At 45.9% G+C, this 11467-nt stretch overlaps 1 protein-coding gene across 3 annotated transcripts in view; it reads right to left on the bottom strand.

Annotated features, from left to right (window-relative positions):
- Positions 1-442: 442 nt before the first annotated feature.
- The window catches only part of LOC144158801 (chitin deacetylase 7-like), a 32405-nt gene continuing 21380 nt past the window's right edge, over positions 443-11467 (bottom strand). The window contains exon 6 of one of the 3 annotated variants that reach the window (XM_077689949.1): positions 443-1141. In XM_077689949.1, coding sequence (XP_077546075.1) covers positions 778-1141 — 364 coding nt within the window. In that variant the 3' untranslated portion in view covers positions 443-777. The remainder of the gene's footprint in view (positions 1142-11467) is intronic. The other 2 variants (XM_077689948.1, XM_077689947.1) reach the window with 2 other exon arrangements.

The raw sequence follows: 11467 nt of genomic DNA, 5'->3' as shown, positions 1-11467 counted from the left end.
CTTTACAAAATGAGTAAACAATTTTAAATATATCCAAAGTTGATAATCGGCATTTGCACATTCTAGTTTTCATACCTCTATACTAGCGCGTACACTCCAGCACTGTCGCCTCCCGTCACTACGATGTTCACGGGGCTCGCAAAACACCTCAAATAAAGCAAAATTCCAATCACAATAATAGTACCCCCATTTGGCGACAGGTTCCCCTTCTTGATTTTGTTAAAATATTAAACTTCGTTGCCAAGTCGAGCGTACGAAAGGGGTTGTCATTATAGTTAACACATCGCTTAAAAAAAGCCTGTTGCGTCTAACGCAAATTGCTCACGCGGCGCTCTTTTGAGAGCGCCTAGTGAACGGCGCTCTCAAACAAAAAACATTGAGGGCCTCAAAATAGAAGAGATGCGTAAGCTTGCTCGCACCTCAATTGACCCACCGCTTTGTAAACCATTCCCTGGCTCGGTTTTGATGACGCCGACATAATACAAAGCAGGGTGCGATTTTGGCGTTTGAAAATTTTGAATGTTGCTAAGAAAACGCAGTCATATCTCGACGCTTTTTATTTCTACTAACTTGCGATTAACCGATATAATGGGTTTTAGATTTTAATTGTCGACCAGTTGCGTCCAGTGAATTGCATGTTAAATGGCTTTGATTTGCCCATCGCCACTAATTCGCCTCAGTCCCAAAAAGGCGGCTTCAAATTATCGAAAGTCGACTGTTTCAGCTTTATGGGGCAGGTGAAGCACAAAAAAGCACTTGGGCCACGATATTTCTAATTCAATTTCCCAAGGGATTGTTCACCCAAGGGTAGTTTTTGGGACACTGGGAGCAAGTCCTCATGTAGCGCTCTCCTCCTGGTGGCGTGTTCTTGTACGAGCACGTAGTCGGCCTGGGACAGGTGCTCGGTCCACGGACGTTCCGTCCCGCACAGCTGCGCTTAGCGTAGGCACTCAGCGGCTTCGGGTCCTCCATGAAACGGAGGACTTCGGAGGCCGTCACCAGGTACACGTCATCCTTCTCCAGCAGCCAGTCGACGAACTGCAGATAGCCCACCTTGCGCTCGGGGTGTCGCAGATACGCTTCGTGAAGAAACACAGGAAAAGGGGCCCGGTTGGTGGTGTAGAAGTACTCGAAGTTCGACCTGCGCGCAAGTAGACAATACAAGCAGGAGCTAAGTTAACAATCACAACGTTGGAGTGTGTAGAATAAGCTTTGAATAGGCAAATCTCAAAATTCTAAGCGCACGATCGCGACGTCTGCAGAAATCGCGCATGTCGTCCGCGAACCCATGGCGTGACCCATCGTGCTTTTTGCGTTGCAGTTTAATTAATTCCCTAGTATGCAGCTTGCCCATGTTTATATTCTACTTCCTTCTTCTCTGTGTGGACAAGTTAGTTTGAGAATAGGAGGCGGCTGCAGATGAAGATTCTGCCGCAGGCCGCTGGTTAACTTGCTCTTTTTTGACAAAACAAAAGGCTTTATTTCACGGTGATTTTACCGCTTGTGATTTTTTGCCGAGTACCGCCACAACCAGGACCATGTTACTCCCTGCATTTTCACACACATGTAGATTTGTCGGAAGTCCCACCTTTATTCGTTAGAATAGCGTAATTCGAGATAACTGGTGGGACAGAATTTTCTAACACCTGAAAAAAAGAAAAGATAGAAAGAAATAGTGAAATTGGCGAACCGTGTAAGGCCCTGCATATCCGCAAAAATGAATATTCGGCGGAACTAACCCAATAATCGTTATAATAGCGTAAACGAAGATAACCTGTCTGACAGAAAGCTGAAAAACCAAAAAAATAAGAAACATGGAAAAATATAGCGGCAATAACGAACAGTGTAACGCCGCGCATTTCCAGAAAAATGAAGATTTCGCGGAAGGAACACCTTTAATCGTTATTCTAGCGTAAATGGAGACAGTTGTTCGCACAAAAGTTTGAAATTAGAAAATTAGAAAAGTAGAAAATATACCAAAAATGGCTGAGAGTGTGACTCCCTGAAATCCCGCAAAAAAACACATATGGCCGATGCAGCATTTTTAATCCCTCTAATAACGTAATTGGAGATAATTGATCGGGCAGACAATTGAAAAAGCAAAAATGAGAAAAACAGGAAAAAAATGCAAAAATGACGAATCGTGTAACGCCCAGCATTTCCACAATAATGCACATATGGCAGATCTGACACCTTTAATTGTTCTACTTATATAATTAAGGATACTTGGTAAAGACCTATTTCTGAAAAACTAAAAATAATAAAAATAAAATTTGTGAATATGACGAATGGTGCAGCGCCCTGAATTTCCACAAAAGTGCAAATTTGGCAGATGTAGCACCTTCAATCGTTATATTAGCGTAATTGGAGATAATTGTTCCGACTAAATTTTGAAAAACCTAAATATTTGACCGAAGAGAACTCACACTGTAGGGAAGCAGCGTAGGCATACTACGCATCGGTAGACAATTCTGTGAGTTTCTGCAGGTATTTAGTGTTCTAGCCTACTTTATCGTTTTGAATGCAGCTTGCACAATATTTCCACATTCTTATCTATTTGGGAAAGGTTGCAGGTTGGGTTGCAGCCGGAGAAGTTACATGCTTGAGTAGCCGCGAGTCACGCCGCTTCTGTATCTCTGTAATGGTATGCTTGCATCGCCGTCACAGGCTTCGGAGGTGTTTTGAAGTAGGGCAACTCAGGGCAATCTGTGATGATTACGACGATGTTGATGAATTTGTTCTTCAGGAATTCAAAGTGCGTTTTTTTGAGGTCTAAAATGGATAGCCTTTTCAGAGAGGTCGTGGTTGGATTTTTCAATTGAATCGGGAATCAAACGCTTTGTATTTCAGGTAACAGCTCCGTATTTACTCGACTTATCGTACTCAACGCAAAAATCACTTGGTCTACCTAAATTTACATGCTTAGTTTAAAAGCGAGAGCCTGGGAATGCTTATCAGTACTTCCTTTACTGGATTTGCGCCTGTTGGCTTTCAATCCTCTGTGTTTCTGCGCAAATTGGTGGTCTGAGTACACCCGAAAAAAGAGTTCTGCGTGGCTGGGCTGCACCTGTTCAAGTCACTGCCGCCATCTTCACTTGTGACACAGGACGCACTTGTCTAAGTTTTCCTCCACGGCCGACAATTTTTGGAGGTTGAACTCTGAGGATCCACAGGTGGGCCTTGTGGCCCTACTGTGGACACCCGGCTTCAATTCCGATACGGAGTAATACGTGTTTTGATTTAGTATTCACAGTGACGGCCATTTTCTGCACTATATGACAACTACAAAAACAACAACGATGGTTCTTCACACAAAATCGCAGTTGACGTTTTCGGGTATATATTTAAGGTCATTCTTTGTTTTGCCATGGTAAAGATATCGTACTCTGTGCGTGGTACTCAAATTTCACTTCAGGCACCGTCACGTGCAATTCAATGAATACCCTGAAAAAGTATGAGACGGAAATCATTTAGTCCTCCTTACGGGAACAGGAAATCTGTAATGATAGTAACATAGAAGTGACAGTTACAGGAAGAATTTGGAATGACATAACCATTAGCCAAGGCAGACGGTTCGTACGCTATGTCAAAATGGCTCAGTCGTTGTGAGCCTTGCGCTTTGAACTAGTACAACCGGTTTTTTTTTCATGGGGCTGGTGTATTACAGCCATGATTTTTCTAACCATGCCTATATCACGGATGGTGGAACCTCTGCTTTTAGACAACCGCGAATGATCGAGTCCCTCCTCCATTCCCCCCCCCCCTTTCGGAGACCCTCATCACCGTTGTTGCTTGCGTTGTACCTGATGCAACGGCTACGCAAGCCGTTATTTATTTTCTAAACACCAATTGAAGTAGTGCATAGGGTGAATAAGGGAGCGCAATGGTACCAAGGGTATTTCCACTAATTTGATCGCCTTGCTCTCAGCAACGTTCGTGTTTCTAAGAGACAATACGACGTCTTTTTTATCGAGTAGTACATGAGAAACCCCTAAGGGACACCAAATGTTGATAGTACACGGAAACATTTCCAGTGCTTCATTCCAAAAGGATTTCTTGAGTACAAATGAGGCTACGCTACGTACAAAAAACAACACCAGAATGGCTTATTCTAATACCAACAGCTCTCTCTCATTAGTGCAGGATCCGGCCACCATAGCGCAGTATTCTGCGGAAGCCTTCGCGTGAGCCTACGACCAAACACACGTTCCTCTCTTCAGCAGCTGTAAGGCTGCTGAACGGGGCGCCAATTTTGTATATGTACAAAAAAAAGGCAGCTCAGAATCCCACGAATGGTGCAGGCCGCGGCTGGAGCTTAAACCTAGTCACGTTTTCAACTTCAACACTTTCTAGCAAGGGCAACATCCCAAGCAGCATTGGCCGATAGCCAATCATTGGACGCCCCTTGGCTTCCCTTTGGCTTCCGATAGCTTGGCCACACGCCGACCTGTACGCAAAATCCATTCGTGTACAACGCGCGCTATACGACCGGCCTTGAGGACACGCATTGGCCGGTGCGCGAAAAATCGCACTGGACAGCGCGCTCATTCAGAAGTAATTTTTGATCATAAAATTTTATGAAGACTAGTAGCCTATATGCGACGCAGGTATTTATGAGTGCCTTTACACACGTCTTGGCATGTTCTTGTTAGTTGAATGACCACTCAAGTTCACTCAAAATATTACTGAAGTTGCCGTGTTTTTGAAGTTGTTTTCACGCGCAGCGCACAACAAAAAGTAGTTCCAAATCATTTTCAAGCTTGTGTCAAGTATCACGTTTAAATAAAAAGTATTGGCAGGTGTAAATGCCCACAGGCTTACCTGTTGTTGCATACCGCTGCATGAAGTCTCACTGTAGAGCACTCGTGTGCGTTATTTTGCGTGTATACATGCGCACCCTCCGCGCAAGCAGCACCACTCGAGGGCAGCACTGCGGTCGTTGCCCGCGGCGGTTCCCCAACATGACGGATTACGACGGTTAGAGCGCGGTGAACAGGCCAAAACGCAGCAAAAAGTAGTTACCTAAAGAGCCACATCAACGTGCCACGAAACAAAGCGTACTTAAACTAAAGTGCAGCTTATTCAAAACAGCGTGAGAGAGAGTGTTAAACGTTCAGTAGGAATTGGTCATTTGTGTGTACTAACGCAACGGTGAACGTCGGACTACTTCAGCGTTGTGCCTTTGCGCGTTCTTTGAACCCGCGGCGGGGCCGGTGGACGGACGCGTTGCACCGACGGCTCCGTCTCTTTTGTGGCATTGAAACTGCGGTAGTACTCCTGTACGTGTCTGTGAGGTGCGTTTTGTTGTTGGTGGCTGTGTGAAGTATACCTGACTGGTGTAATAACATCGTTTGCCTGCTACGGCCGCCGCTGAAAACGTAAGTCACCATTTCATTTTTTCGCGGTGCGGGAGTGCTTGCGCTCGTTCCCGCCAAAACTTCAGCTGTCGTTCGCGACTTCTGGCGCTCGCGAACGACAGCACTTGCGAAGAAAAAAGTGGTCACATACATGTGCTTCCAATTGTGTGACGCCAGTTCTAGCTATCCTTTTTCCGGCTTTGTGTTTTCCGAACAAGCAGCCGTGCTCCCACTGCAGGTTCACGACGTTCAGCATGCGTTGAAGCAAGACTCGTGTGCAGTATAAGAGTTGCGGATGTATTAAGCTGGCTTAATTAATCTCTAGCTATTATTGAAGCTTTCGCTTCATTATTTTCTTGAGCAACGTAAAGGTATTGTCGAGCTATAAAGTAATTACACTACCGCTGGGCTTCTCCGTCGGTTCCGTTCGCGTCTTGCGCGTCTGACCGGGCAGAACTGAGCGAAGGCACAACAAAATTTCACGAAACCGCTGGCGTGTTGCTTTGTCTATTGGACTTTTTATATTACCTTGCGCGACTGCAATACGAGTGAAGCCCATTTTCGGTGAAATTCCGGACTGTTTTCTCAAGAACGAGCCAAGTAACTGCTACCGTAAAACGCAGTATTGAAAAATGAATAGTGCAGTACGTTTTACGTTTCATAGCGAGTGTTAACAAGCTCGAACTTTAGGCTGAATATTTTCACCCGGACATGTAGTAAGGCTTGTATAGGTGCTGTATTTAGTAAGCAGCGTGAATTTACCATTATAGTGAACTATTTTTTTTTACTTATTACAGGCGCTACGACGCACAGGTGTTTCCCGTGGACAAGTGGCGGGTGCAGCAGTGACAAGCTTTCCAAGCTGGGCTATTCTACTATAGTGCTGTTCAACAACAACATATTGTGACCTTGGCACGTCGGCGAATTACCGGGAATGAGGGCCCTGTTTTCATTTACCTGAATGCTTCTGTTTTGTAGGCATCTCAAGCAGTTAAACGAATGATAATCGGTTCGCGCTTCATGAGCAGCGCTTTTAAAATTTTTTCTCGACTGTTGTGTTTGTGTTTGCTTTCATGTGTGTGTTCGTATTCTTGCCACTGCTAAGCCAGGTTTCTCGTATATTTGATGTGCATAATAAAAAAGCTACACAGAGAGACCCGGTGTGTTGTGTTGCTCAATTGTTTTTGGCAAGTCACTTATCTATAATTGCTTCGTCAAGTTGATGCAGTTTGCTTATTGTGCCTCGCGGTCCCATTTCTGTTTTATACATGCCATTGTACAGGAAATTATTTAACGAATGCGCATTAAATAAATAATGCGCACTCGTTTAATAATTTCCTGTATACTGGCATGTATAAAGCAGAAATCGGGCCGCGAGGCAACTCATAAAATAAGCATTGGTCATAAGGACTGGCCAAAAAGCCAAAAATGTGCATGAAAATAGCGTGGGGTCCACCCGTTGGCATTATCATGGCAAGATACTTTGCCAAGCGTTGTCCAATATTGGCCTTCCAGGGCTTAGCCAATTGTTGGCTTGTCACCTTTCCCAAACACCAGCCAATATTGGCGGCCGAGGTATTGCCAAGCTCGGACACATTGGCCACTGATGATTTGCCATGCTTGGGCTTGGCAATTTCTGCTGCTTGGGATTTAGCTTGGCGACTAATGCTAAATGATTAGTTAAATGAACAAGTCCTGTGACCGGCGTTCCTTGCACACTGACGAAAGCGAAAAATGGCAAACTCTGCAATTATATATAGGCAAGACAATGATGGTATTGGCACCAAATTGTTCAGAATACTTCCTGCAAAAAAAAGTAGGTTAAAAACTCAACCAATTTCTGTCTGGGTTGATCAGATCGAGAGCTCACCGGAATGGCAGGCGAACCCGCGCTCGACAAAACTGCATAGCTCAGGGACTCTATCTGAGTAAAGGGGAAGCGCATGAATGCCTAGTGGTCTTTAGACTATTCTGTTGTACAGAAGTTGGGCCCCAAGGTAATGGTAACTGCATAGCGGCAACCGACGTTTTCACCCAACAAGAGAGCAGCCTGGATTTAGTAAACGCCATTCAACAAATATTAGCATCCACGCCATGAATTACACAGTAAACAAATATGCAGAGTGCTATAAATGTTGTTATGTAGCAGCTACATATTAATGAAGAGCCTTTGATGCGGGAGACACTTGGCTTTAATAAACAGGCTCGTGCACAGAAACCCTGCTCGTTCCACCGAGACATAACGGGCTGCATCGGAGGCCGTGACATGCAGCAGAATGGCAACTTTTTGTAGCGAAAGCTACAGCACGCTACCTCGGGCAGTCTTCGCGGGGGTGAGGAGCTTTTACTTGGGGAGCTAGAGGTAAAACCACACCACCTTCCGCAAGCGCCCGGATTGGAGCAGCGCCCGATCGCGGGGAGACATAGACGAGGAGGGAAGGGATGTGCGCGCGGAACCCGTGCCGCCACCTGGTGGAGGAAGGTGAGGACGCCGCCACCGCAGCAATAATTGCGGGCGACGAAGGAAGGCGACGTGCGCGCAGAGCCGTGTGTGATGGAGCTGGACGAACATCCAGCTGTGGTCGCTAGTATAGCGGCGACGCTTAATAACGCCGTGAGCCGAAAAAGAGGAAACGCGCTACTGTTGCGTCCAGCTCGGCTTACTGTTCGCTTACTGTTATGTCCAACTCTTACCCGTTAGTGTGAGCTTCCTTCATTTTTTGCACGGCACGCGCAAGATTTCCTTTCGTAAGAACAGCCAAAAATACGTTGCCACGAAAGGAACCATACAAGAACATACCACCTCTCCAAAATATATAAAAGCCTGCCTATACTGCAATTCCGAAAGCTTGGTTAGGAATGTCAACGATGCGTTTGAACGTAGAATGTGGTATTGTAAAAAGTGTGGGTGAAACTCCTACAAAGCATTCTCTCGAAGCTGTGAACTGGAAGCTACGTAACAAGGTTGAGATAATTATGAAGAAGTTGGGATGGCTTCGAATTCATAGTATGTCACCTGCAGTCTATACAATGAACTGCCTGAAAACATAGATGAAGATAACTTTGCGGGAAGTGTCCAGTATATTTCAAATGACCAAAAAGAAGTTTCGCGAAATTCGTTATATGATAAGGTTCTTTGCAAGCCATCCTAAATATTTGGTCATTGTATATACCTGTTTTGGAAAAAAATGGTAAAGAATCCATGCAGATACTTCTCGTACTGAGTTATGGGTTTGGGTGTAAATAAATACCTCTAAAAACGCGAGTGAATCTATCCAGATGAGCGGAAAAGGATGACAGAAATCGCGCTTAACCACTGCTAACGAGCACAATAGTTTGGAAGACTTATAACTGACACCCTTGGCGGGCATGGGCTGGCCATGTAGCGCAGAGAAGTCCAACAGGATGGTCACTACTTATAGACAAAACGGCTGCCTGAAGATGAAACTAAAAGACAGTGCTCAATGCCCTTTTTCATAACCCAAAGTTTAACTTCAATTACATACCTATCAAAACTGCGACTCAAACTTTTCACAAAAAACGTTGAGGTCAAAATATATGGCTAAGACTTCAGAATAACACAATAGTTTTCTCCAAATGCTTTCCTACCGATGCAAGATAAGTCTATAAGTAGGAAATCTGTTTTATAGATGAGTGTGTTGCGCTCTGTACATGACGTCCAGCAAATCTTGCACCCCTCGGGTTAAAGGGACACTGAAGTAATATGTAAACATTGCGGGATTACTAGCGCAAATTGTAGTCCGGAGTCCCCAGGCCATGTTTCGACCACTCTGGGCGCGTTTACGCGATTTTATTTAGTAGAAAAATTAATTCTAAAATGCTGTCCGCCTCTCTTTACGCTCGCGCATTTTCTGTGGCGTTTTCGTGTGACGTCGGGAGGAGCCGAGCTCGCAATTGGCTCCGCTACTGCACGGCTCCCCGGCCTTCAGGCAGAGTCAGTCGGCTCAGCGTTTCGTCCGCCGGCCGCCGACGGGTCGTCGCAATCCGTTCGCTTAGTTGAAACGAAGCCAGGACACGTTTGTGAATTGAAGAATGTGCCTTTCTTTACTTGGTTAGTTGTACACTGTATCTAGCTCCAAGTCAAGGTCGCTTCACACAAGCGCTGCACAAGCGCACATGCGACGCTTCGCTGACTGGTACGCCAGTAGGAAAATATAAGGCCTCTTGAAGGCGGGAGAAGAGTCAGCGAAGTCAATATAGGTACTAAGGAAATAAAACTAACTGATATTTTTACCGTACAGCGTTTAACTAGGGTGCGCGAAGCACTTTTTTGCGCTGGGCGAACAAGCACAGCGGTCAGCAGCACGACTACGCATCTGCGAACGCTTTTCCGTCTAAGAAATGCAATTGGTAGTCGTGATATATTGTGGAAACTTGGGGGATGCTTACTGCACGAGCGCAAAACAACAAATAGTCACCTAAGCTGCCTGAAATGCCAAAACGAAATAAAAGTGTAAACTGGTTATATAATATATACCTTATAATACCACAGTCCGCAGAGCCCGCCCCGTGGCCGAGTGGTTTAGAGCGCTGGGTTTGCCATTGCAAGTGTTTTGCAAGTCGCGAGTTCGAATCCCCGCGGGTGCGTGCTTTTTTTTGTAAGTTAACTTTTTCGTTTTCCACGGATGTTTTCTATACTGAGTTCACCTTTTTTTGGGCCGCAACGTTCATTGCTCCACGAACTAGTTCACAGAACGCGCGCAGGCTGGCACTGGCACGCTAGCGACTTCTCGTTGGCGTGCTGTTGCATAAGCACCGACTGCTTGCGGGCAGTGGGCACAGGCCAGAATCAACAGACCCTTGGCCTGGTGCGAACACGCTTTTTACGATACAGGCATGAGTGAGGCAAGCTCCAAATATGGGGGAAAAGCGCAAGGCATTTGAGCGTCTGCGGGGACGCGGAGGGCGTTCATGCACTGCGTAGGCCTCGGTAAGTGAATGGTACGATTCCAAGCCGTCCTGGGAGGCTTATCTTATGAATTTTACAGCCGACAACATGGCAGAAGCGCGGTACTACGATTACTGGGATATTGAGAATGCCCATCCAACAACGCCATCGGTTGTGTTTTACAGAACCGACACCGAAACCGAAACTTCTTTGATTGCTAACCTTGGGCATCGTCCAATCACGGTGCTCCCTCCTTCCAACGTCACAGCTTTAGTTGCTGCGGCCGCCGCAAACCGCGCATAGTAGTTTTTCTTCTTTCGCGCTGTGTAAAATAATTACCCATTTGTCAACCGGATAAACGATGAAAAGTGGGCTAATTTGAGCCAGTATACGCAGTGCAAGCAAAAACGGGAGCTTGACAAATTCACTTCAGTGTCCCTTTAACGACGACTATGGTTTAATGCGGAGCTTCATCGTGATGAATTCTTTGGTTGGCCAACCCCACACTGCAAGTATGAACTGCTCTGAAGGTCCCATATGTGCCCAGAAGCTCCTGCCTAGGGGCCAGGAGCTGCTGGACACATATGGGGCCTGAGAAGAAGGTTCCACCCCGTCTTGTACCTTTGTGCGCTAACCATTACTAAGGGCTCCGTAAAATGTGATTCTCTCTCTCTCTCTCTTTCTCTACTCTGGAGGTACGCACCACTTTTCTAGAATACCCACAGCAACTCTCGGCTGGGAACACCGTAGGCGTAACGTTTGGGTTTTGGGTGAACGGCGCGAATCAGCACTTGCTGCTTGGCGTTGCCTTCGACCATGTTGAAGTAGAGCGGTCGGATAGACGCCGGCTTCGTAACGCGAGGGACCCAGGTTAGATTCCGGCCTCGGGAAGCGTTTTTTATTCTGTCACTTAAACCACGGCCATCTATCTTCATCGTCTCAGAAAGTTGGCTTTCCTCACGGTGTATAGGCGTACAACGACATCAGTGAGGACAGTGAAGCTTCGCATTAATATTACGATGTATGGATTAAACAGGAACGTGCCAGAACAAGGAATGAGCTCAGAGAGCGCAGAGTACAAAGTCCTGGGATTGTTTTTGTTTTTATGCGCACTTCAGATTTCGTTCTAGCGTGCCCAGAAACAAAGTTATTTGGTTGATGATGATGATGACGATGGCAATGATGGCGTTGACCATGACGG

This window comes from Haemaphysalis longicornis, unplaced genomic scaffold, assembly GCF_048455015.1.
Source record: "Haemaphysalis longicornis isolate Haplotype H1 unplaced genomic scaffold, Haemaphysalis longicornis Haplotype H1 scaffold_10, whole genome shotgun sequence".
In the NCBI taxonomy this organism is placed as follows: Eukaryota; Metazoa; Arthropoda; class Arachnida; order Ixodida; family Ixodidae; genus Haemaphysalis; species Haemaphysalis longicornis.
Note: the sequence above shows the minus strand (reverse complement) of the source record. Positions and strands in the feature narration are given on the sequence as shown.